The 25258-nt window shown below is 53.5% G+C and overlaps 11 protein-coding genes across 11 annotated transcripts; 4 read left to right on the forward strand and 7 right to left on the reverse strand.

The window, feature by feature from the left end:
* Window positions 1–70: 70 nt before the first annotated feature.
* PV08_03016 (uncharacterized protein) lies at window positions 71–1356 on the reverse strand (the record flags this gene model as incomplete). The annotated part of the gene is made up of 2 exons (XM_016377373.1): window positions 71–1196; window positions 1328–1356. The coding sequence occupies 2 exons, from the start codon at window positions 1354–1356 to the stop codon at window positions 71–73; spliced, it is 1155 nt and encodes a 384-aa protein (XP_016238943.1).
* Window positions 1357–1882: 526 nt separating this feature from the next.
* PV08_03017 (uncharacterized protein) lies at window positions 1883–4147 on the forward strand (the record flags this gene model as incomplete). Its single annotated transcript, XM_016377374.1, has 3 exons — window positions 1883–2571; window positions 2642–2810; window positions 2900–4147. The coding sequence occupies 3 exons, from the start codon at window positions 1883–1885 to the stop codon at window positions 4145–4147; spliced, it is 2106 nt and encodes a 701-aa protein (XP_016238944.1).
* Window positions 4148–4570: 423 nt separating this feature from the next.
* Window positions 4571–6514, reverse strand: PV08_03018 (uncharacterized protein; the record flags this gene model as incomplete). Its single annotated transcript, XM_016377375.1, has 1 exon — window positions 4571–6514. One exon carries the CDS (start codon window positions 6512–6514, stop codon window positions 4571–4573), a length of 1944 nt encoding a protein of 647 aa, XP_016238945.1.
* A 693-nt stretch (window positions 6515–7207) lies between these two features.
* PV08_03019 (mannose-6-phosphate isomerase, class I) lies at window positions 7208–8425 on the reverse strand (the record flags this gene model as incomplete). Its single annotated transcript, XM_016377376.1, has 1 exon — window positions 7208–8425. One exon carries the CDS (start codon window positions 8423–8425, stop codon window positions 7208–7210), a length of 1218 nt encoding a protein of 405 aa, XP_016238946.1.
* A 680-nt stretch (window positions 8426–9105) lies between these two features.
* On the reverse strand, window positions 9106–12450 carry PV08_03020 (uncharacterized protein; the record flags this gene model as incomplete). Its single annotated transcript, XM_016377377.1, has 1 exon — window positions 9106–12450. One exon carries the CDS (start codon window positions 12448–12450, stop codon window positions 9106–9108), a length of 3345 nt encoding a protein of 1114 aa, XP_016238947.1.
* Window positions 12451–13212: 762 nt separating this feature from the next.
* PV08_03021 (uncharacterized protein) lies at window positions 13213–13751 on the forward strand (the record flags this gene model as incomplete). The annotated part of the gene is made up of 2 exons (XM_016377378.1): window positions 13213–13300; window positions 13366–13751. 2 exons carry the CDS (start codon window positions 13213–13215, stop codon window positions 13749–13751), a joined length of 474 nt encoding a protein of 157 aa, XP_016238948.1.
* A 131-nt stretch (window positions 13752–13882) lies between these two features.
* PV08_03022 (uncharacterized protein) lies at window positions 13883–15905 on the reverse strand (the record flags this gene model as incomplete). The annotated part of the gene is made up of 5 exons (XM_016377379.1): window positions 13883–14333; window positions 14388–15101; window positions 15185–15294; window positions 15367–15608; window positions 15686–15905. 5 exons carry the CDS (start codon window positions 15903–15905, stop codon window positions 13883–13885), a joined length of 1737 nt encoding a protein of 578 aa, XP_016238949.1.
* Window positions 15906–17847: 1942 nt separating this feature from the next.
* Window positions 17848–19513, reverse strand: PV08_03023 (uncharacterized protein; the record flags this gene model as incomplete). Its single annotated transcript, XM_016377380.1, has 2 exons — window positions 17848–17976; window positions 18035–19513. 2 exons carry the CDS (start codon window positions 19511–19513, stop codon window positions 17848–17850), a joined length of 1608 nt encoding a protein of 535 aa, XP_016238950.1.
* Window positions 19514–20675: 1162 nt separating this feature from the next.
* On the forward strand, window positions 20676–21956 carry PV08_03024 (uncharacterized protein; the record flags this gene model as incomplete). Its single annotated transcript, XM_016377381.1, has 4 exons — window positions 20676–20769; window positions 20836–20897; window positions 20977–21071; window positions 21158–21956. 4 exons carry the CDS (start codon window positions 20676–20678, stop codon window positions 21954–21956), a joined length of 1050 nt encoding a protein of 349 aa, XP_016238951.1.
* A 681-nt stretch (window positions 21957–22637) lies between these two features.
* On the reverse strand, window positions 22638–22922 carry PV08_03025 (uncharacterized protein; the record flags this gene model as incomplete). Its single annotated transcript, XM_016377382.1, has 1 exon — window positions 22638–22922. The coding sequence occupies one exon, from the start codon at window positions 22920–22922 to the stop codon at window positions 22638–22640; it is 285 nt and encodes a 94-aa protein (XP_016238952.1).
* A 1565-nt stretch (window positions 22923–24487) lies between these two features.
* PV08_03026 (uncharacterized protein) lies at window positions 24488–24998 on the forward strand (the record flags this gene model as incomplete). The annotated part of the gene is made up of 2 exons (XM_016377383.1): window positions 24488–24668; window positions 24736–24998. 2 exons carry the CDS (start codon window positions 24488–24490, stop codon window positions 24996–24998), a joined length of 444 nt encoding a protein of 147 aa, XP_016238953.1.
* Between the last annotated feature and the right edge of the window lie 260 nt (window positions 24999–25258).

Here is a 25258-nt window from a genome sequence, read left to right on the forward strand (position 1 = left end):
AGCGACCAGTCCGACTGTTCGGAGTCTTGATGATCTGATCATTTTATATGGTTTTACGGTCCATGGCTGCCTACCTGTCCACACCACTACTCATGCCTCGGGTAATTTCCTCAGTGATGTCTCTGGCGGCTGACCAGCCCCTGGACGTCATTCTTTCTCTCTCGCTGCGTTCGTCGTGACCGCCATGGCCATGATTGTCACTTGGACTGCTCGTAGCATCGCCGCCCCCACCGCCTCCTCCTCCTCCTCCTCCGAACCACCCACCCACACCAGCAGGTAACCAGTTCCCACTCGTGCTCCGGCGACCTTCAGTAACGGGTCGAGGCGGTGTGTGCTGCTGCGGCGTCACTTCGTCGTAATCCACGTTCTCAAAGGACACCTCACTCCGGGATTTGGTCTTCAACCCGCCTGAGCTCGGGGGACGTTGGCCATACGCGAGGTCGAGGGACTGTTGTTCCTTGTCCAGGGCCTTGAGCATGTTCGACAGTCTTTCTCGCTGCGCCGAGACGAACGTCTGTTTCTCGGCCGAGCTGCTTCCGGGGATGTCGTCGAACAGCGATCCCGGAATGGACGCCGCTTCCTGGGCCGCGGAGCGAGGGGATGACGCGGACCCGGCGGCGAACGCCGCGCCGGCAAACGTCGACATCATGCTGTACACGCTCGCGGACGACGTGCCGGGCGGGTTGGGCTGCGACGCGCGCGCACCTGGCATGGCGAAGCGGGAGAGCAGATCCTGCGCGTAGCTTGCGTAGCCTGCGTAGCCCGCCGCCGCCGCTCCTCCTCCTTGTTGTAGCGGGACATGGTCGCCTTGCGGACTCTTCTGGCCTAGGACCTTGTCCCGGATGAACTCGATCAGCACGCTGAGGTAGCCCAGACCCAGCTGCTGCAGTCTCTCGTGGGCCTCGCCTATGAACTGGTCGATGCGGGTCTCGTGCCCAACGATGTAAGGTTCGAGGTAGTCAAGGTACAGAATCTTGGCTCCTTGGGTCTGAGGGAGCACGAGGTACAGGAGGAAGAAGAGCCGGAACCACGAGTAGAAGGGAATCCAGCCGATGATGAAGATGGTCCATGATTCAAAGAGGAGAGTGAGGTTGAGGATCGTGAAGTAGATCAGCCACGGGTGAGTCTGGGCTGGGTCGTTGGTTCGCAGGGCTTTGTATGAGAGGTACGCCGGGAGGAGAAATGTGGTGACGGAGCTGAGAAGGATTCAAGAAGAGAGGGTACGTTAGTGTCAGTCTCCCCTGGTCTGATTGTGACGAAGCGGCATCTGGATGTCGGTGTACGGGCTTGAACCTTGGACTTGGGCATGGGGCTTGTTGCAACTCACGAGATGAGATCTGGTATGATTCCGAACATGGTGCGAGAGAGATACTAGGGAGTCTGAGTTGAACATGCAGTGAATGATACGTAGATGGAGTCCTTGTAGAGAACAGAAGAGAAGAGAGAAAGGGAGGGAGAGTCTCCTGGGGGTCAGGATACAACGGCGTTCTTAAAGGACTGTCCCGCAAAAGTTCCAAAGAGCCAGGCAACAGGTTCTTGGAACAAATACGAGTAGAGAGAAGTGTCCTCTTTTGATTCTTTGTTCATAGAGGTACAGAGTACAGGCGGAGGTAGAGGATCTGTGGTGGGTGCCTATGGAGGGGAGGAGGATGGGTCAGCCCGACCAGGTGAGTACAATAGTACGGAGCATGTACGCCAATAGTGCCAATGAATGACACTCCAGCCTCCTAATCGGGGCGTCCTCGTTATCGATAAGGTCGATAGCGACCCATCGGGGAAAAGTGCAGCCGAATGCCGATATCCGACGTCCTACTCGCCGTCGTATTGTAATCACACCGAAGATCCAGGCCTAGATTCTCCATCCCTCCCTCTGCCCTGCTCAATGATCCCCTCAAGGCTTCTCGCAGTCTTTGCACTCGCCGGAGTCTCCGTCACTGCTGGTCCTGGACGCCCAGAGCTCAAACATGTCGGCACAAGGGCCAGAGGGGAAGAGTTCTTCCAGCTCGATAACATCACGTACCTGACAGATACACTCTACCCGGCGTATACAGAAGCCCTTGCCGGCGTGCATGACTTGTCCGAAGATCATGATGTCTTCCCACTCACTCACATCATCGCCGAGGCACCGGTAGTGACTGGGAAGTTTCTGGGAAGGATACTCGAGCGGTATGAGCAAGAGGATGATGTATTCAACCACGCTTTCCTGCATGCAGTACTCATTAGCTCCTCAAGCCATTCTGCCGAGCTAGACGAATCTGCCGTTACTTTTCTGGAATCCCTCAATCTCACCCATGTATTCTTGGATGCAAAGTTCAGCGGTTGTCTCAGCCAAGTCAGAACCAGTGCTTCCTTTCCACTCTCCGTACTGCGATCAGATCGCGAGGGCCGTCCGCCTCCAGGGCCATACTATGCAATTGTGCGTAGAGGGACACTCTCCCTCTCCAGCGTCTTCAGACTCTACACGGATCATTACCGAGCATTTGTCGATGGCGTATACTCAGTGAACGATGGCACTGGAAGATTTAGGTCACTTGGCTTTTTCAGCCCTGAATGGCCAGTCCCTTCGATCCCGTAAGTCTGAACGCAAACAATCCTCGGTCTCGGACACACAGCACATGTACTGAGGTGCTTACTCTTACAGTGTCCCATCACGTATATACAGCTGGACAGACGACAGACCTCTTGCCGGCCAACGATTCGGTGTCAAAGACATTTTCGACGTCAAGGGTCTGGTTACCACCTCCGGCAGCATCGCATGGGCGATGGTGACAGACGCAGCCAACGCGACGGCGCCAGCAATTCAAAGAATCGTAAGCTACGCATCTCATACGTCCCTCGAGATGACTTCTCCCGCATCATTTCATTGCTGACCGCTGTTGCCCCCCCCATCGACAAACAGCTCGACCTCGGCGGAGTGATCGTCGGCAAACCCAAAACTTCACAATTTGCTTCGGCCGGTGAACCCTGGGTGTGGGATGACGCATTCCCTCCTTTCAATCCCCGCGGTGACGGATGGCTCTCTTGTTCCGCCTCGTCCGCAGGAAGTGCTTGCGCCGTCGCTGCATACCCCTGGCTCGACTTTGCCATCGGTTCAGACACGGGCACATCCATGCGGAGGCCTGCCGCCGTAGCCGGCGTGTACGGCCAACGCCCGTCGGTAGGTCGAATGACGCTCGAGGGTGTGACGCCCATAAGCTACTCTACCGACACGGCCGGCGTGTTCTGTCGAGACCCGCACAAATGGATCAACTTCTCTCGCCAATGGTACACTCCGGGTCTCTACCAAGACCCAGCCATCACCGGTCTTCCAGCCTACGACAAGTCTGCCCTCCTGAAAGGCATGCCCAAGAAGATTCTCTATCCCATAGACTACCTCCCTCTCAAGAACCCGGCTGCCGAACTCGCCCTGCAATCCTTCCTTGCAAAAGTGACCTCCAAGTTCGACATTCCCGTCGAGCTCTTCAACTGGACGGAACGCATCGAATCCCTCCCTCTCCCTCTTCCTCTTCCGGGGTCTCCTCAGTCAGATACCGCTTCTTCCTCTTCCTCCGCACTCTCCCTCTCTCGGCTTCTCTCCCACCTCCTCACTCTCTGGATAGACGAACAGCACCACCTCGTCGGGACCGTGCTCGTATCCAAATTCGCCTCGCGCTTCTCCGGTCTCTACCCGCCCCTCGAGCCGCCGATGCGCACCAGCTTCGCATCAACGCCGTACACTCCGGCCATGCACGAGTCCGCGCGCGCGGCCCGCAGGCTCGCCGTCGCCGCAAACGAAGCACACATCCAGCGCGGATCCGACACCGCGTGCTCCGAGTCCCTCATCCTCTCTGACATCGGCACGGGCGGGTACCCGGCGTACCGCGAAGAGGCCCTCAACCACGGCGCCAACGCGAGCTTCTTGGCCCCGCCCGGCACAGGCGGGACGCCAGGCGACTTTTGTCCCTTTTTCGGCTGCGTCGATGCCACGCTGCCCATAGGCCAAGTGGCGTACTGGAGCAAGAAGACGCACAGGGAGGAAATGATGCCTGTCACGATCGGACTCGTGGCCAAAAGAGGCTGCGACGACATGCTCTACGACTTTGTGGAGAAGCTGACCGACGCAGGCATTCTCGAACCCGTAAGGACTGGGACAAGGGTGTTCGGATAGGTGGGAGTTGTACTAGCCTGGTAGTAGGTACGTGAGCGAGGCGAGTCCAAACCTGTGGCCGTAAGTCAGCGACGCGAAGCCAGGCCTGCGTCGACGCCCAGATACCTGACATGACCTCGTCCTACATAACTAACGAATTTACGATCATGACATACAGATATGTATACACAACGTACACTTGTAGTCGTTCGATCTTATACATATACTACAGCTCGACATTCGTCGTGCAAGTTGGAGACAACATCAGACCTGTTGGTCACCTATGTGCAAGAAGAAGCAAAGTAAGAAAATAAAGGATACACATATTGGTATTCAGGGCTATTCAAGGATATCATCACCTATGTACCTAGGTAGGTCCCTCGTAGCTTTTAGTGATGAGCAAATTTCTTGCTCGTAGACCGAACTCAAGTGAGCTTCGGACTGTCAATAAAAGTCCCTCGGCCAACGACGTCCCTGGCGATCTGGAACATCATACGTCCCTTGCGGAGACCACGGCATGTCACCATGCTCGTACGATGTCAAAGGTAGATCGTACGGCAATCTCAACCCGACGAGTGTGGTCCTGCCATCACCGTCACCATCGTCGTTGCCATCACTAGGAGCTGGGCCAGCTTTCACAATGAACTCCTTCGGATCGTCACTTCCAAACACGGGAACCATTCTCGCTGTGCTTTTGTCGTCACGAGCATGAGTCTGAGTCTGAGCCTGGCCGTCGTCGTCGTCGTTCTCAGAATGCCTGGTCCCATGCCGCTCATTTTCTCCCGTGTCGAATCCACCATCGAACAATTCGGGCCACACGAGAACACCAATCTCATAGCTCTGCACCACAATCTCCTTGACCTTCTCCTTCTCCCTCAGAGTGCCCCAAGCTTGAGTCGACAGGTTCGCACTGGTCAGCAGAGCCCACTCGACGCCAGGAGTCGCGTTGTGGACGGATGGTTTCTCCTTGAACCGCACATATGTCTTGATGTGCGGTGCGGCTTGATCTCTACCTGCTCTGGCACCCAGTTGGGGCCCTTGGGTCCACTGACATAGAGACCTCTTCAGCGTCGCGATCTGCTTGAGGTGTGCCGCGCTCTGTGCTTTGGTGTGGATGGACCCTCCGGACGCGTAGCCGTCGAGAGACGCCGCGACATTGGAGGGCGTAGGGAAGATTATCGAGATGTGATCCCACATTTTTTGGCCTGACTTGTAGCCAGAGAGTGGAGGGAAGAACTGATTGAGCCATGTCACTGGCAAGGTCGCGATGGAGGATACTTGGCATACCACATGCGGGTGAGAGGGTGCATCGTTCTTCAACGCCACCTTCTCCTCATCATAATCATGTGTAGTGATCGTCTTCAGGGCGCGGAAGAGGCTAGGATATCCGTAGAGCTTTTGTGACCAGAGTTCCTTGACAGTAGACTCAATACTAAAGTCCTTCATGCGAGATGGGACCGATGAGATGAGGGCGCCTCGTACACTACTGAAGTCATAGGTGACAAGTTGCTCTCTCAGTGATCTTGTCTTGTTGCCGTAAGCCGTCAGATACTGGACGAGGTCGTACTTGAATCGCGATCCGGAGCCAATGTTGCCCACGGTGTCGCTGGGCTTTTTCGCGAGTTTTGGCAGTGGGGGAGTCTGCCACACGGCCTGCGTCATGTTCGTCCAGTCCTTGTGCAGCATGTTCGCGGTGTGGATGATCACCTGGGCGAGGTCGTCATGGGTGAAGAGCACAAACATCTTGCTATGGTGTGTCCCAAATTGGTCGGGCAGATACGCTGTCAAGGCCTCCACGTTTGGCCATCTCTTGCAGGCTTCGTCGATGGCGATCCTGTTCTCCGAGTCTCTCTTCCACGAGCCATGGACGACTTTGACCTTGACTTGTGGCCGGATGTCCGGGTCGAAGAAGGTCATCAGCCAGTCGACGTCGAAACAGTAATTGAAGATCCACGCTTCCTTAATGAGAGGGTTGCCAAGTATGCCATGCAGGGAGACGGTGTCGTTGTTTCCCGAAGCAGGGAGATCCCGAATCGAGGTCAACCTGAACGGCGAAGGGATGTATCTGACATGCCGATCTTGGCCGTTGGGCTTCCGAGTCGCAGTAGGCTCACCCTCGCGAAGCGTGCGCGTTCTGTGTTCCCTCTTCTGAGAGGCTGGAGGCTGTGCTGAACCTTGGTCTGATATCGAGGCTGTGCTGGTTTCGGGTTGAGGTGTGCCCGTCCCCGACCGAGAAGTACCTGGAGGAGAGATAGGTCGAGAGATGGAGCTCAGAAAGCGTGCTCGTCTTGCTCTGACGCCTGCTGCATCTACAGTCTCACCGGCCACTATCTCAGAAGACGTCGTGCCACTGTCACGTTTGACACGTTTTGAAGGTCGATAATCCATGGTGGTAAATGCGACTTTCGGCAGACCCGAATGTATTTCACTAACCAACCAAGTTCGAATGAGGGGCAAGCATTGGGAGAATGGCAGAAGCATCAACAAGTGTTTTGTGGAGGATGCGAGGAAGGCGGCGGATGTTTGGTGATGAACTGTTGAAAAATGTCAGTGACAACGTCGAAGCGATTTCCCCGCTGACATATGCGCGCTGGGAGGTCATAACAGATCAAGGTCGACGTCAAGCATGGCTTGAGATGGAGCGCGTGGTGTTGCCTTTCGGAGGGCGAATTCTTGAAAAGCCAACGATGCTGTCGACAGTCGATAGTCGCTCGGTACACTATATGAAGGGTTGCCAGAGGCAGCGACGGTAGGTCAATCCCGTAATGATAAATACGGTGTATGTGAAAATCAAAGGCGGGAGCAGGAGCGTCATTTGTAACATTTACCTGTATTTTACCGACACATGACTTTTCGCCTGCTGCAACACTCCCAACTTTCCTGGAGTATTTAGGAGCAATAAATCAACTACCGAAGAGCCCATATCAATCTGATCAGAACGCGCCCGATCTCGACTCATTCTTCGTCATTCCGCGACGATTCGTTCCAGATCAGCAAACGTGTCACCTCTCCGGCCTTCATCCATTCCACGAACCCGATCGTCTGAGGTTGATTTCGCTTCTCTTGCACTGATCATGACTTTCATTCAGCATAAGCCCTATACACAGCCATCTGCTCCCTCGCCGAGATCTCCACAGGAACCCCCTGCCCAATGAAGAAAATGCTGCCCTCCTCAAGCGGTATCTCCTGGCCCTGCACGCTCATCTTCCCCCAACCGTTCGTGACGATCAGCGTACTCGGCCCATCGATTGGCTTCACGGCCTCCGTCTCACCACTCGCGAGCTCCGTAACCAACATGTTGAACTCGCTCATGGGCGGCTTGAACTCGATGGTTTTCCCATTCTCACTCTTCTCGCTGGGCTCTCTCTTCAGAACGGGCTCCTGGCGATTGTGCGGTTTGAAAGTCAAGGCTTTCGCGAACAGATCAACCGAATCACGGTCTGCTCTAGGACAGAAGCCGGTGTTGAGGACGTTATTCGACCGCGCCATGCACTCGACAATGTCGCCGGACAGGTAAGCATGAATGCCGTCGGCCGGTATGTAGATGGCGGCGCCGGGCTCGAGGACCAGGAAATTCATGCACGTCAGCGCAACGAGACTGCCGTTGTCGAATTTGCCGTACTGGTCTACCAATCGAGGGATCAGGTCAAGGATGTAAGCTTGCTTCCCGTAAGCGGTCCCAGGCGTTGACTTTAGGCGTTTCAGCGCAAACGAAACGGTGTCCGGCGAGGCCTTCAGCATTTTAACGCACACCTCTCGCAGAGCGTCGTCGTCCAACGAGTCAACGCCAGATGCCGGCAAGAACCGGGACAGAGCGTCCAGTTTCAACAGTTGTTGTATGTCACCGAGTGGTTTGAAGCCCACGAAGGCCTCGAATCTTCCCAGGGCAATGGCAATCTCGGGTTTGTGGTTGGGATCCGTAAACTTCTCGGGGTTTTCCTTGTGCAACTTTTGTGCCAGCTCCTTGTCCGGATGGATCTGGAGCGGCAAAGCCTTTGCAATGGACAGAATCTTGGGGAGAAACGGCAGGTCGGCGCCAAACTTGTCGAGGACCGTCTTGCCGATCAGTTTCTCCTTGTTGGCGTTGAGGATGTCCTGGAGGTTTTCACCCGTCTTCAGAGAATACGACGGCAGGTCGGGGTATGTTCCAAACCACATCTCGGCGTAGTTTTTGCTGTTGTCTATCTTGAAGTCCGGGTTGGTCTTCGAGCATAGCACCGCGGCCAATGACTCTTTGCCAACTTTCCCCCATGGGTAGTTGTTGCAATCGCATTTCAGTTGGATCACAGACTCCGTCATGGTGGTGCGGTGTTAGTGTGAGACAGGGCAAATCGGGGAGTGTATGGACTGTGGACTGGACGGTATACCACCACGAATACCGGTTTAGTGAGAAGGACATCAATCCCGCACAACTTATAGCGACCACTTTTAGGACCGAGCGGAAGCGACCTGCGAAAGATTCATGATGTGATGTATGCGATGACATCAGGTGCACCGTTGAGATTCATTCTGTTATCATGCCATGTTTGGCACGGAGAAGAGATCCGCCCACTGTTCCAGCAGCGAAATGAATCATCCGCTAAGACGCTGGCAATCATTGCCATCACGATACTGGCAAAGACGGGAGAATCAAGTCCGGAGCGGATGGTCTGGATGTCAATATTCCCATTTCTCGCGGTCTGCGACGCCCAAAACTTAACGACAACAGTGAAAAATAGCTGTAGGCGAGCGCGTCGATCCCGGCAAACTTAAAGCCGACGATGTGGAGACGACTACAAAAAAAAAGGCACCAAGATTGTGCACAGGCGACGGATGAGTTTGTATGTGGACATGATCAACGAAGACGCCCCTTGCACTCGTAGTACGAGTTCGATATCATAACAGGAAATGTACTGCTTCAATGACAACTACGATCAATATCCTCTTTATTATTTTCGCCGTCGTATAGCTAACTTGGCCTCTCTAAAGAGAGGCCTACCTCAACTGAGAGGTTGATGAGGGATCCACGGTATGTTGCCAAACTCGTCCATACCAGACTCGACTGCGTTTTCAATAAAGTCCTCAAGCGATGTATTCAATGCGGCCCAATTGATGGCCGACTCAGGCACGGGGCTGGAAGGCCCGTCATCTGCTATGCGGTCACCATTGCCTTTCACCCTTCCTCTTGTTGGTCGAGATTGCGGCTGGGTCCCAGAAACAACCGACGAATAACGTGCATGCGGATGGCGAAGACTTCCGTATCCAGAATCGACAGACGAAGCATTTGAGTGATTTGCTTTCAGTTGTGAAATGACGGCTGCTTGGTTATCGGACGAAGGTTCGAGACTGGCAAGCCTTACTGGAGCAAAGGTTGGTCTGGTCGTTGCCGGTTGCGGTATTGGATCTGGGCCCGACGAATTTGCTGCCGGCGTACGACCAGCGTCGAAGTCAAAATTGAAGGCAAGTCCTGGGTCATCTCCCTGTGTCCAACTATGGCATTCTTCATCATATTGATCATGTTCTGGGTCATGAGTGGGAGATATCGGGAAAGTATCTGGGCCAGAAAAATTGTTGATATCGTGGGAGGGTTGACAACCCGTCGTATTTAGAGGCTGCAGAAAGCCAGTTCGTTCTACATTACGTGAAATAAATGGTCTGCTGAAGCTTCTGCGGTGACTCGGGAGCAAAAATTGGGCGTCGGAGCTTGACCTGCTCACCGAGCCTTCACCGTTAATCGGCGAATGCGGTACCGAGGTGCTTGGAGTGAGTGAAATTGAACCTCTTCGGGCTGTTTCTGATGGTACAGCTGAATATGGAGACACTTCGACTGAAGGATTGCCTAGTGAAGGACTGATCACCGGCCTCATCCGCTCAAGGACATCGGACATTGAAGCTCTCAATTGCTGCCTTATGAAGTCTCGAGCAGCTGGGGATTGGAGCCATGTTTGTTCGGAAGAACCTGCAAACTGATCCAGACGAGATTCGAAGACCTCTCCCAGGGCGCTCATCGCTCCTTGTTCTGGAACCTGGGTGACTCCCTCCAATCCAACTTGTGAGCTCTTGTTGTCTGCATATGGAGTGCTCGGCTGGGGTTGTCCAGGGAAGAGGACGCCGTAGATGATGTACCATACTTGCTCGGGGGTGTTCGCAGGCCTCTTACGACGAATATCGTTGTATTGGCCATCGTCGAACTTTTCCGGGTAAGGGCATTCCACCAGAGCACATGGTTGAGATTCTCTCACATGCTGATCCAGAAGCTCCTTCCTCTCGAATTTGGTGTAGCAGCGAACGCAATGAATCCGCCGCCAGTGGACTCTGTACAGATGTTGCTTCAGCCGGGAGATATCTGGCCAATAGCCACTGGCACAACCTCGATAGTGCTTTTCTTGTACGTTTCGTTCAGAATAGCGGTCTTTGTCGTACTTGCAGAAGGGACAGGCGAACAATTTTTCGGGGGACTGCATGGACTCTGGCTCGTGTTTCAGCTTCTTTGGTGTTCCGGAGCCGTTGTCGTCCTCATCATCGTCGTAAGGATCCTGACCGTGCCCACCACTCGGAGAGCGTTTCAGTGGTGACCATTGTCCGGATGTAATCGAATTAGCCGGTGACAGCCCGTGATGTCTACCGCTAGATTGTTTTCGCTTGTTCGCATGGGTCCTCACATGGTCATCCTGATCACTGTTATTGATCGAGACCCACGCAGGACCTCCCGCACTTTCCTCAAATTGTGCTCCCGTCGCCAGAAATGCTTCATGCTTTTGCTTTACTGCGGCGGCCTGCAGCTGAAGCGTGAAGAGCTGTTGTTTGACTTCCAGCGCGGCTTCCCGTTCTCGTAATGCTGCTTGCTGTTCTCGCATACTGGCTGCTTTCTCCCTCAAGGAAATCTCCTTTTCTCGAACGGCTAGATCATTTTCGCGTCTGCGATGCTCCGAATCCCTATCGCCGATCCAGTTCCACGGAAACCCATTCTGTAAAGTAGGATTCAATTGCTGTCCGCTCGGCGTATTCACAGGCGACGTGGATTTGTCGAGACGGGACTGACTGTCTACTAGGCGGTCGCCTTCAGTGCAAGGTTTCAGTGGGATGGCCGATGTCCACGGTGTTGCAGAATGCTGTTGTGTTTCGGCACGAGCTTGTTCTCTATGAACTGGTTCTAATCCGGTCTTGCGAGACGGGATCGCTCGCGAAACACTTCGAACCTTTTCTGTAATGTCATGACGACAGCTCCATCCTACTTGATCGCAAGCAGAGCACAGGATACGATCACCATCTTCGCAGATGGAGCAGTGGTAGTATAGTTGATTGAGACGAATTGGGTTCTGGCAGTGATCGCACCTCATCGACCTTGAATTGCTCCTTGATGGTTGTGGATCCCGCTCTGAATCCATGGACACGAGCACGTCGTCCTTTTCTCCATTGGCAGGGGTGTCCTCCAGTAGAACTGCAGGCTCGTTGTGTTGAGTCCGGGTTGAATCTTGAAATGGGGTGTATTGAGGCAGCTCGGCAGGAAGTTCTGCAGGGAGGTCGGATTTCGCTGTGTCCAACGCAGATTGTGGTCTTTCCATCCATTTGCGAAGTTCATCTTTGCTGTCAAAGTCGGCCCAGTTTGGCGGGTCTGCGGCGTTCGACTTGACAGGGCGCCCAAGTTTGCCTAGGCTAAGGGTCTTAACAACCTGGGAAGTGATGCTTTTAGTACTCTTGGTGCGCACAGGCAAGGTTTGCGCAGAATTAGGCACATGCATCGGCCGGGGCGTATTCCAGTCCGCAATCGCACTTGGCCATCCTATTTGTTCATCTTCTTTCTGAGCTTTCACGGATACTTTCTTTGACTTTCTCTTCTTGATCGACTTTTTCCAGGGCGTCAGGTATCTACGATGAGCATTGAGTATTTCAACCTTGGCGGGCGCTCTGGGTGGGCATGGATCTTGATTTCCTGAGTCAATGCTGTAGTGTTGATAGGTTGGGCCAACACAAGGTGGGCTAATGGCAGAAATCGGGGACCCCCTATACAGGCTCAATGCCGCGCCATCTGCTTCACGTTGCAAAGTCGACAGTGAGTTGAAACTGTTGGACCGCTTCAATGGGTAGGGGAGGGCATCGGAGACCAGGTCGTCGCTGAGACGGGACTGGCGATGAGGGATGATGGTCCGCGTCTTTCTCAGGACTGCTCGTTGCAAGGCACCGTTCGTGTCGGAGGAGTGCCATGACTGTTGTGAACGCAGAGCTCTCTGCCTCTGATCGGCCTCTTGGAGTCGCTCTTTGATGTCTTGCGTAGATTCGTCGGTGATGCTTATCCTTGCCCTAATGTCGGGTTGATCGCGGGTGCGGGGAGTCGAAGTAGCCATTGCAATGGAAACTGCGTGGACGCGATTCCACAGTCAGGACCGGTGGTGGCGAGACGGCTGGTTAGAGGTGGCGACGGCGATCGTAAGGGAAGTCCATACAAAAACAGCTGAGCAGGACTAAGGCAGCAAAGGCTGCTGGCAAGGTGGGAGGCAGCCATCTTTTTGATCAGCATGAAAGATCTCACACACTTGTTCAATGCAGCTGGCGGGGGTACGACATGCTCTGAGGCCACTAGTTAGACATTGAACAGTACTAGGCTGCCGGGGACTGCCATCTGCCTAGTGGCCTTACGAGTTGACGCGGAGTCGTGCAGTACACTGTTACTCGTACAATCGCTGTTGGCTCCCGCTGGCGGTGCCATTGGCTTCCTCCCCGGTGTCACTGACTCACTGGGGCACTGCGGTGCGCCTGGCCGGTGAGTTTCATGCGCATGTCACAGCCACAACCCCCCATCAGCCACACCCGCAGCTGCCACACTTGTATCCAGAGAGTCTGCCTTGCCAGATATGCTAGACCATATCAGTGCTAGCGTCGTAAGACGAGAAGCGGCGAGTCGACCAGCTACAGCCTACAATACAGCAAAAGACGTGCTCCCGGTCGACGATGAGGTAATTTCGCCTTCTCTGCTCACCACCTATTAGTAACAAACTCATCAAAGTGGTTATCAAAGTGACCGTTCATGTCAACAGCCGACCTAGCATCCAAACACTTCCTTCATCTTTTCAATCGCTGTCTCCCACCTCCTCCCGAACCACGTCAACATGGAAGCGGCAGCAAAACGCTTCTTTTCATCCCCATACTTTGCCGTAGTCGGCGCGAGTCAAGATAAGAGCAAGTTCGGCTATCGGAGTGAGTAGTAATATGATATATCCATACCTGTGTCCATTCGATGGTTTGACAATGGGATTTTGCAGTACTGGCATGGTATCATGTCCACTCACTTCCTGTGATACCGATCAACCCTGGTCGGCCGTCAATAGCACTGCCATCCAAGACGTACGACACTGTGCCGTCGGTCTCGGCTCTTCCGGACCCAGCCACGACAGCCTTATCTTTTCTCACTCCCCCGGCTGTCACGAGGAAAGTGTTGGAAGAGGCTAAATCCGCCGGAGTTGGTGCGGTGTGGTTGCAACCAGGGAGCTTTGACGACGAAGACTTGAAATTCGCCAAAGAGAATTTCGAGTCTGCTGTAGGAGGATTTGAGTCTGGCACTGTTGGCGGAGAGGGATGGTGTGTCCTTGTTGACGGCGAGGAGTCACTCAGAGCAGCAGGTAAAGAAATTGTCAGGCAAAAGCTATAGGAAGCCCAGAACGAAAAGTAATTCAATATTTGTCGTCCACTACAAGTTCAGTGAGATGTGCCAAACGCCTCGACTTCGCACGGGAAATCACCCTCTGCTAACAAGCCGCCGGACTCAGACCAGCGTCATGATCACTCCGCCACGCTCTTACGATGGCCAAACATCATGTTCTTGATGGCGTCCCCTTCCTCGACTGTCGCCTCTCCGCCCTCAACCCTCGCATTCTTCAAGTCGGCGTCGGAGAATGTCTTGATCGGACCCTCGAACCAATGCATCGCGCCCCATTTAGGAAAGAACCAGCCTCCCAGGCTAACGATAGTGATGATGCCAATACAAATTGGTGCATAATTCAACGTCTCCGAGGTCACAGGGTACAGTTGCGGTAGCAGCAAGACACAAAACAGGAAAGATATGTACACCGTGGCAATGAGCGCCAGCGGTGCAGAGAATTTCCCCAGATGCCATTTGCCTGGCACAAATGACTTACGGCCCACTGTCTGTCTGGCAACAATCGGGAACAAGTACGAGAAATTTGTAGAAATTGTTGCAGTGGCAGTGATGGCAGAAAAGGCGACGGTTGATCTATAAATGCGTCAGTGACTGTGTTCGTCGGCCACTTGGACTTCAATAACTTACCCAATGACAGCAGTTGTTACGGCAATCGAGATGGCGCAAACCAAAAGAGCGGCATTCACGGCCATCTTCCGGTCGGACAACTTTCTGAAGTACTTGCTGAATGGGAGAACATGGTCTCGAGAAATGGCGTACGTTACTCTTTGCGCCGACATGAAGCAGGAGGCGGTCGCACATGTCGAATCGACCCAAAGCATTGAAAGAATCGCAACCGCACCATTCTCCCCGACAACCTGGACAAGATATTCGGCCCAGTTGTTGGCATACGCCGCAGAGATGATGCCGTCGAAATCCTGCATGCAATAGAGGATTAAGATGAGGGTCGGGACAGACAATAACCACGCGGAGAAGGTCGAAATGTAGATGCCCTTGGCAACAACGGTGGATGCTTGCTTCGTTTCCTCGCTGAGATGGGCGCTGGCATCATATCCATAAAAGACCCATGCGCCAAACAGGACTGAAATCACCCAGCAGTATGCATCGGACGCCTGTTTCTCGGTTCCCAGATTAATGCCGTTGTAAAAGAGGTCGAATGCTCCATGTGTCGAGTTGAAATGCTTCTTGGATGCTGCCACGGGGAACCAGATCCAGTACATGAAGAAGAGCGAGAAGAAGATGAAGACGGCGAAGCGGAAATACCACTGGAGCAGTCTCGGACTGTAGATGTTGGGGATCATGGCGAATATCATTCCTATGCTTGTGAGGAGCCACAGGAACCTGCAGAGTCAAACGTGTCAGAGAATGGTAAATATGCTGGGTGTGGATACGGCCCAAGGATTGAGCTTATTGGGGATACTGACCAGCCCTTGTACAGCACTTCAGAATTGGGATACTTGATTTCCAAGGCGCTGACTAGGAAGTTTGTCGACCCTTGCTGAACACCAGGAACGACAAAGACCCAGCCTGCCCACTGTGTTGGAGTCAGCAAGACATCTCTCTACACAAGGCTCAACGGAAGGTAAAGGGTTTCGTTTTGACCTACGTTCCACCAGGCCGTCATCCAACTGAGGAACGGTCCGTACTTTTCTCCACCGAGACGATAGCTCCAGAAGTATATGCCACCGGTGGTGGGCAACGCAGCTCCCAGTTCCGCCATGACAAGGGAGACGATGGAAGAGAGGCCCCCGACCATGGTCCAGTTTGCGAAGGCGGCCTTGGGTCCTCCGGTATACATGACCCACCCGAAGAGCACGGGAATTCCGCTGATGAAGTTCATCGAGGTGACTATGGTGAGGAAAAACGCGTTAGAGACCAGGCCTTTCAACTTATCTGTCGACGGTCGGAGGGGCGTGGATACATACACGTAGCAGCCCAGGACTCAAAGAAGCCCAAACACCGTACGAACTCCTGCTTGTACCCCAGCGTAGCCAGGTGGTATTCGTCGTGAGTGAGGACCATTCCCGGCTCCGTAGTCGTGCCATCTTGGACAGAGATGGAATCGTCCGGCGACGAAGATGAGACCGTCTTCTTTTCGTCTATTTGCTCGAGCGCTGGTGCTGCGCCTCCGGTAGGTGAAGCCATCATAAAGCGCCGTAGAGTAACTCTCGGCGTGGGAAAAGACTACGAGAAGTCCTAGGCAACGACGTCTGGGTAAGCTACCAATTTCGCGACGCGAAGAGGTGTACGGAAGTGGCTTCCTGCCAGCGATGGAGGGAATCTACTTTAAATACACATGTGGCCTACAGGGTCTCTTGCATATGTATGTATCTGCGAATCATGGGGGACACACATGGGTAAGATCGAATAGGTAGGTGTAGTTGGAGGCTGATTACTCCACCCACATCAGGGCCTCAACCAAACCCCCGTTTCGGCCGGTTATCAACCTGCGGAGTTCAGCACTCGCCGACCACTAAGGCTTACGAAAACGGTCTCTTGCCGCCTCGACTGCATATCTCGGATCATTGATTGAATCGAGCGATAGGCGTAGTTTATCAGGGATGCGGTGGCACTGGCCACGCTATCGTGGATTTTTGCCTCGTCTCTCTAGCTTTAAAGTCGGGTTGGGTCTGAAAAGCTACGCCTCGTGGGCAAAGATGCCAAAAAACTAACCAAGGGCCACGCACCATGCCGATTGGGGTGCGAGAATGCGGGATTCGAGATTGCCACGATAATACGAGCAGGTATTGTATACATACATACTCGTAGACCGAAATCGATACTTCACAGCGGTTGATACCTCGGATGGTGCCACGTAGATAAACTCATCTCCCATCCACGGAGGATGAGCAGGGGGTAGGCTGTCCAGAGTACCACGTACGGCAGGGAACATGAATCGTTTGAGAGATGTTCAAACTTCACGCCGAGTACCCAAGTTGTAGGTAGGTGCATAAGACCTACAATAGTCGTGGACAGTGAACCGGTTGCTCGAAAGAGAAGGATAAGGAGAAAGCAAAGAACGAGAGAGGAGGCGGCTGATCAGCTAGTCCGTACGACCCGGGTACTGTAGATTGCCAGGGCCAGGAGGAGTACGGATCAGCCAAAACCATGTTTTTCTTATCAGGACCGTCCTGACCCCTGGGGCTCCCAGTAAAAAGCTTACCCGCACAGTTAGCGGGTGCTTGATCATCAACCGACCCCCTCCCACAGGTACAGGTTCAAACAACCAATTCGCATGCCCGTACGATGATACGCCCGTCCAGAGGTAGGTACCGTACCGGGGACACCAAACTTTAGTCACTTACCTACCTACCTACCTAGGCATGTCCGGATACGAGTTCTCGGCAAGAGCTTATCACTTTTCTAAGCTCGATCGGGCAATCTTTACCTGGCCGGTGCTCGGGACCCTATTCGCAGACTCGAAGCTGGGACAATTGACTTTCCTTGACCGGGCTTCGAGATGGTCGAGACCAACAGGGCCAAGGTACCTATTGTAATATTACTCAGAACTCTGAGGCCCGTACTCCGTTTGAGCAGTGACTGCACATGTGCGGATATCCGTACTGGAGTGACTGCGAGGGGGGTGGGGCAAGCCCCGGCAAGGGAATACAGTGCCATCCGCTCCCCCTTTCACCCCCCCGGTCTGGGTATCCAGGAACACAAACACCATGGGTTCCGCCGGAGAAAGACTAGCAGGTGACCACGGATACCTAGGTGGCTAGCTAGTCATGCAGTCATCCAGTTTCTCGTTTACAATAGGCGTGGTAGGATAATTTGGGTCGAGCTTAGGAGGAACGGAACCTGAGACTCGGTATCGCCACGTGGGAATCCTGCAGGGTTTGGTACCACGCGCCATTGACGACTTGACAAGTCAGGTATGATGAAGCTCTCAGGCGAGATACACGCCAGTTTTAGAAGAGCGCCCAAGAACTCAAACAAGGAATGCATGTGAAGTGGATCCTTTTGGAGGTTTCCGTGGGACACACCGAAACAACATTTGTCCCTCATTAGACCAGTACCTAGGTAATCTCGATATGTAAACAGTCAAGGGCACCATGGGTATTTTGCCTCTCCCCAAAACAGAAAACTACCTGCCAGTCTTCTTTCTCTCATACCATCTACATGGAGGATACACAACAAGCGTAATGGCACCGGATAGATAGATACCGACGTCGCCACCATATGGCCCAAAGTAACGAGCAATAGGACCGACATACTATAAGACACGTCAGTATACTCGCGGAAATACACTACAACTGGAGAAGTTGACTTACCCAAACCTGAGCCATGCCAGTAACGCCGCCGGCGAGGTAACCAGACAGCAATGCAAGGACAGCAGCAATACCAAGAGGTAGCTTCGATGGCTGGTCCCACGCCTCCAAATTATAACCTTCGCCTGATCGTTTACGGAAGTATTGATCCTCGATGAGGAGGATAAGGGTGAAAGATATGGTCCAATACCCCAGCAAAGACACAAAGTCGGAGACGATTGAAGAAAGGTGATCTTTGCCAGCAATGGCGAGAACGGCAACAACCAAAGCGACCAAGAAGGACCAGATGAATCGGGGAACAGCGTGGAAGTAATGGCCGAGAAGCTGCATTGACAGTCCCGAGGAATAGTTGATTGCGATATTGTTGCCGAGAACACTGAATGTCAGGAGCACCAGACAGAATTTGCTCCATCCGGAAGGATGATATGATTCGAGCAAGAGACCGCCGAGGCCGTGGTCTTCATATGCCGCGGCGTATGGGGGATAAGCTGCCAACAGGGCAGCATTACCCAGACAAGCACCTGCGACGGTGACAAAGACGGTGGGAATGGTCACACCCCAGAGAGTGAGGCCAAAGATCTTCCAGCTCTTGGTGTTGGCCGGGTAGTTGCAATAATAGTCAGCAGCCATGGAGCACCAGCCAGATGAACTGGAGAAACAAATGGCCATGAAGCTCAGCCAGGACCCCGCCACCTCAAGATTCGTTCCATAACCTGGGGCTGAAGGGACAACATGCGACGCGGTCTGCCCATACAGCACACAGATCAGGACGAAGCATACGAACCAGCTGTACTTTTCATAAGTATGAATGATGGAGAAGCCGAAGACTGAGACAACGTATGAGATGACGGCAACAATAACGCAACCGACGGCCACGGTCATATTGTAGTCGCTCACTGCAGACAGCATTTGACCCGTAATAACCACATTGACCACGGCGAAGCCACCACCAATGACGACATTGAGAACGCTGCAGAGCTTAGCACCCCAGAAGCCGAAAGAGTATCGGGAGATGGCGATTTGTCGAAGACCTGTTTTGGGTCCGAGGACACCAGTATACGCCGGGCAAATTGCGCCCAACAGGGTTCCCACGACGATTGCGGCGACGGATTGGCCGAGTGTCAAGCCAAATTCAGGACCGAGCACGCCGATAGGGAGGGTTCCGACGTGGCAGGTCATGGACCACCACATGAAAAAGGCATTGATGATAGAAGGCGGGTGTTTCTGATCCTCGGGAATGCGGTCGATACCTTGGGTTTCAACGCCCATCTTTTCATCCAGCCATAGCTCGCCTTTGCTCAGCCAACGAAGCGGTGCGATGGAGTTTTGGATTTCTCTGGCCCTTGCAATTTCGTAGGCCGGAGTAACGCTGCCATGTCGAACCTCGGTATCAGAGGAAGTATTGTTTGGCTGCTTTTCGATATCGACTACGTCTTTAGAGCCACCATCCGTAGGCGAGGAGGAAGACTCGACCGAGGCCATGGTTGAAGTATGGCTGGTCCTGAGGTGGAAAGCAGGCAGCAGGCTTGGGAAGTTGTCACCGCGCCGAAGGAAAGGCTACCTGTTTGAGAATTCGAGGAGGGAGACAGAGGTCAGGCTGACCCGAGCCCGGTCGCCCTGATATATTATAATATCATTCTTAGATCTTGACTAGGAAGGTCGTCGGGGGATGCCGCTGGGGACACTCGATCGCTTCCAAGTTCTAGGCTCGATCAAGCCCCAAGATACGCCAGACAAGGGCCAATGCGCAGGATGCGACTCTGTTTGAGTTCACATGGGTGATCAGAAGCACGGTAGCGAGTCAGGAAATGGGGATGCAGCCGATGAAGTCGCACCCAGAGGGTCAGCGTAGGAGTTCGAAGGGAGGTTTTGATAAGGGTCCACCAATAAAACTCATGATATTCAACAAGTTACCCACCACAAATGTCCTGCCTCCATCCTTCGCGGCTGGCCAACTGATTTTGGAACATCGCCGATACGACGTACCTACAATAGGCGGGATAAGATATGGCAGCGAGAGGATGCGATAGGTCGTTCGACAATTATTAATTCCAGTTTGCGAAGTATATCAGCGAGGACTCGAGGACTCAACACCACTGCTGTCTTGGCGTGGCGAATTCAAGCACTGTCAAGCAGTCTAGGCAATTGCTTGACAGCTGAGATACCTTTGTACTCCCACCCTAAGTTAATGAGTTCACACCCCGAAGTGCAAGGTCATCCAAGATGGCAGACTTGAGCTCACGGCGAACACCGAATCCGGGTGCCTCGGTATTGGTACCTTTGCCTCATTGTCATCCTGCACAGGCCTGATATGGAGCCCCGTGGCCAGATTAGCACCTGTATTAGCCTTATCTCTGTCACTCAGGGGACTGTTCCATCTGTGGCGCCCGCTATGTCGAGTTGTCGGCTGTTCGCGCCCAGAGCGATGGTCTGAGCCGGCGGGCTAGTTAGTTGGCTAGTTGGCTAGTTGGCTGGTGAGGTTCACCAGGCCTAGTGAGCCGCACCAGCCTCCGCCGTCCATATCCGTTCCACCTCCAGGCTTCTCTCCTGGCACACAAGACTTCATCTATTGCTTGATGCTGTTGAGGCCTGAGAACCCAGACATATTAACTGTTTGGCTCACGACACTACTTGGAAAGCCACCATGAGCGCCGACATCCCAATCATTGATTTCCAGCAGGTGTCGACATCGCCCGAGACCGTTGCGCGCGAGCTTCTCCAGGCATGCGCCGACTGGGGTATGTCGTTGGGCGCCAAAAAGTGTATTTGAATGTGCCTACAGACTGAGATCGCTAACTACCTAGGCTTCTTCTACGTAAAGAACCACCCTATACCGCAAGATGCTGTAGATGGCATGTTTGATCTTGTGAGCCTTCGCCACACCAGAGCCTCGTCAGCGTGGCTAGCACTCACAAAGGTTATGGACCTGACTTATCTCACCACAGGAGAAGAGCTTCTTCGCACAGCCGCTTGAAACCAAACTCCAAGCACCATATATACCAGCCAGAAACGCCGGGTTCAAACCTGCCAGCTCCAACGGGTGAGCACCTCAGCTATTTATGTTTCTCCGTCGCAGTCCTCAAGGACGGTCACCCTCTGACGCACAGCTGAGTAAGGTATATATAGTGCCTACGGATCCTTCAAAGACCCCCGGGAGGCCTTCAGTATCAACAAATGGCCGACAGCGGCACATGCATCGACGGCCCCCCTCTCACCCGTCTTGGACGACGCGCGAGAGCAGATCCAATCGTTCCAGAAACAAGTCCAGTCGTTCACGGGACGCCTGCTCGAACTGATCGCAGTCGCACTCGGCCTTCCGCGCGACCAGTTCACGGCACAGCACGACCCTGGCGCCGTCAACTTTGACAACTTTGAACTCATGCACTACCCGCCCGTCGCACCGTCTTCCACGCCGGCAGGAGGACGAGACGGCGACGTCAAGTTTCGCATCTCCCCCCATACAGACTGGGGCACGCTCACTTTGCTCTTCCAGAAGTCCATAGGCGGCCTGCAAGTGCGGCCGCCGCACTACACGGCGCCCGAGCTGGATTTGGACGGCGAGATTTGGACCTCCGCGCCGGTCTTCAACGACATGGTCCTCATCAACATCGGAGACATGCTCGAGTTCTGGACCGCGGGCGCGTTAAAGTCGACGTGGCACCGCGTCGTGCCCACGGCAGCCCACGGCGGAGTCGACAGGTACACGTTTGCGTATTTCCTGCACCCGAACAAAGATGCCGTGTTGGTGCCAATCGAGGCCATGAAGAGGGACGGCTGGGTCCCGCGGTATGCCGGCATAGGACGCACCGCAGAGGAGCATATCCACGCGCGCATCGCCGGCGTGCATGGAAAGAAGCAGGAAGATGGCCTGGCGAAGACGGAAAGCATCCAGAACACGGTCGTGGCCGAAGAGGTGGCGGTGTAGCGCTGAGTGCAAGCTCATAGGGGTAGGCTCTCCATGTCCGATCGACCCATCTAATACGTACATTGGTTACAGTGACAATAATATGACCTGACACGATACTGATGACACTTGATATTGCGCCGGGCCAATGATAGATGTATAAGACACTGATCAAAAGTGACCGATAAAAACATTTCTTTTTCTTCGTAGTCCTCCACCAACGCCAACGCTTGAAATGGATACACCACACAATCCCCTGCGACAATACAATTCTTTCAGATGTCGGGCTAATCATTCGTGACCGGGAGGGTAATATCTTTTTGCCAATAAGCCAACACAAGCATCCGCTACGATAAGCGTACTTTGGCGATGCAACCCCTTCTCTCAATGCCATGTGGCGAGAAAAACAAGACGCTAAGCCGTCCGAACCCAGCTACCGATCCAGCGTCGGAGCCATTCCCTTTGGGGTGTATGCAGGTCGACATCTTGGGGTGCGTCATGTGCATGGACGGCCTCCTCCTGCGTATCTCAATGGTAGACCGCGATGGGTTGCAGGGGTATGTTTTGCGAGGTGCGGTCCTTTTTCGCCGATTTTTCATCCAAGACATGAGAGCGATATGACGAGATGTTATTCGACGCGCCGCCCGCCGCTCAGAAGAAAGAGGACACGGCGTGTCTCCTGCATCAGCAGCCTGGCTCGAGCTATCCGCGGAGTTTTCGTAGAGTCGATGAGACTTTGTCTAGGTGAACATGTGGTCGTTTCGTGGTTATTCGTTTTCGCAAGGAGTCTTCGTTGTCTGGGGCCATGGCAGCTTCTCGAAACAGCGCAATCTGCTTCTTCTGCCATTCTGCCCAGCGGTCCTGCTGCGTACGCATTTGCTTGGAGATCTTGACGTGCATCTCAGACGCTGAAGTGGTGCTGGTGGAGTCTGAGGTCGACCTTGCACGGCCATAGGTAGGCCTTTCTTCGTTGCTGTTCAGAGACATGGTCTCGCTCGCTGATCGCACAACCGTCAATTTCTCAAGGGTTCAGCAAAGGCAATTGAAGGATTTCGAGAATGAAGAAACCATGAGAGAAGCATGTTACGCAAAGACCCGGGACGAAATGTTGTAATATGTATATCATTTATCATGAGACCCTGCATGCATTGATCCAGACCTTGACGCAACTTCGTTCTGGCATGTAGATTGCAACATTCAAGAGCGGGGTTTCCTTACAGGCAGCAAAGGTCCCAATCGCCCGCTGGAACGGTGGTGGCGTACGAGGTACTCGCATAAGCGAGTCTGGCTAAATGTTTGATTCGTGAAATGCGTATACGCGAAATCTCTCAGCCAATTCTTGGGCGTGGTAGGGGCTCGAAGGCGTGAAAGCCGCGGAGAATGTTCGTTTGGGGTCCAGTGACCATGCCCCCTACCGAGTACGCGCACAATAGATCGTGATCATTCCGCATCGTTTTCTCTCGATATTCCGCTGCCATGTGTTGCGTAACGGAGGGTTCGCGGACCTGCGTCTTTAGTCAGGGAGGGTCTTAACTCGGCTTTTCTTCCGGTGCAAATCTGCCTCTTTACAAATCTACACCATACCGCAGAGAAAATCCCGAGAAGTCTCCTGGGGACCACTAGGCTGGCCTACCACTTGTGTCTGTAGCGAAATGTATTGCAGGATGCGAATCTTCCGGCAACCCTTTCCGTGCATTGCGTGAATATTGGGTCCTTTGCGCCCCACGTGAAGAGCCTCAATATCTCACCGGAGCGGACGAGCCAGAGTTAAAAAGCAAGCCCATCTGGCATCTTCGGGGCGATGGTGACAGGACGCAGGAGGATAGAGGACCTTTCGTGATACTACACGGTGATGCACGTTCTGTGCCGGCTGATTCCTAAGCGGGAGCAGAAGATCCTGAGGGTGTGCATCGCTATCGCCAATGCTATCTTTTCACTGGGAAAAGGTGGAGGAGCAGGGCGACAGCGAGGCTGAAGGGCTCGTAAGAGCAAAGAAACAACGAGTGGCGGGCAATGAGCATGATGGGAGTAGCGTACAGTATCAGGCTCGTACATGTTGTTCTGGGATGGTGCAGACTGTGTTGGCTGGGTAACCAACACCGCCTGTCGACAGGGATGCAGTAGACGCGCATCAACTCTCAAGCCCCTAAAGATTCCAAGGTTCATCCAAGTGTCAACACTGCTTCAGGGGAGCCTCACCTTTTTGTTCCACACCGCACTCGCCTTCTCCTCGACTTTTACCTCCAGATATCGAAACAGATCCCTGAATCCCTCCCTTTGGAGTCCAACATCATTTACTGTGACAATTGGGCCTGAGTTTGACAATATGGTGAGTCCTTGCGTTCATTCGTCCAATGGATTGTCAGGTTCGGGACTTGGAGCGCAGGAAGAAAGGATGCTCCCGAGGCCAATTGCAGCGGCCATTTGAGAGACATGGCACGCAGTCGATCTGTTTCTGTTCCTGTTCCTGTTTGTTTCTTTCACCAAACACCGCCGGCAGACATCGACATCCCACTTCTCTCCATTCGCTTTCTTCACCATCATAATCGATAATGGCTAATTCGCAATCTACCTCGCAGACTTCAACCAACTACAAAGAAGCCTTTTCTCTGTACGACAAGCGAGGCAATGGACGCGTCGCCCTTGATTCCCTTGGCGATCTCCTTCGAGCCTGTGGACAGAATCCCACTCTTGCAGAAATCAGAGATCTAGAGAAGCAAGTGGGCGGTGATTGTAAGCACAAATCTACAAATTACATACTATACCTTGGGGTGGACGGAGTAGGCTGACAGGTGCACAGTTGACTTCGACTCCTTCAGCAAAGTCCTCAACCGTCCGGGAGGCTTCAGAGACCCCGGCGAACCAGAAGAGTATTGTCGCGGCTTTCAAGTATTTGACAAAGACATGACTGGTTTCATAGGGGTGGGCCAATTGCGATACATCCTGACCAACCTGGGCGAGAAAATGAGCGATGAAGAGGTTGATGAATTGTTGAAGGCGGTCGATACCAGCAGCGGCGAGATCAACTACATGGATCTGGTCCGCACCATCCTTGCCAACTGAGACTCTTGTGTGCATGCACGGACAGAGTGCTTCAGCGTTTCTTGCTTACGAGTGTATGGTTTAACGGCATGGGGACGATTGCATACTTGATTGCAGCGTTGTCTTTGGCGCAAGCTTGTCTCCACCACTTTTCTTAGACGGTCCGCTGTAGATGATGCAGAATTGGCCAGCAAACACATTCTACATGGTTCTCGAGTATTAAAGAGTCATTGGACGGGTTTGCAATCTCTCTGAGCTCTTCATGCATCTTCTCGTGCCCA

This window comes from Exophiala spinifera (genome assembly GCF_000836115.1).
Source record: "Exophiala spinifera strain CBS 89968 unplaced genomic scaffold supercont1.2, whole genome shotgun sequence".
NCBI classification, from domain to species: domain Eukaryota; kingdom Fungi; phylum Ascomycota; class Eurotiomycetes; order Chaetothyriales; family Herpotrichiellaceae; genus Exophiala; species Exophiala spinifera.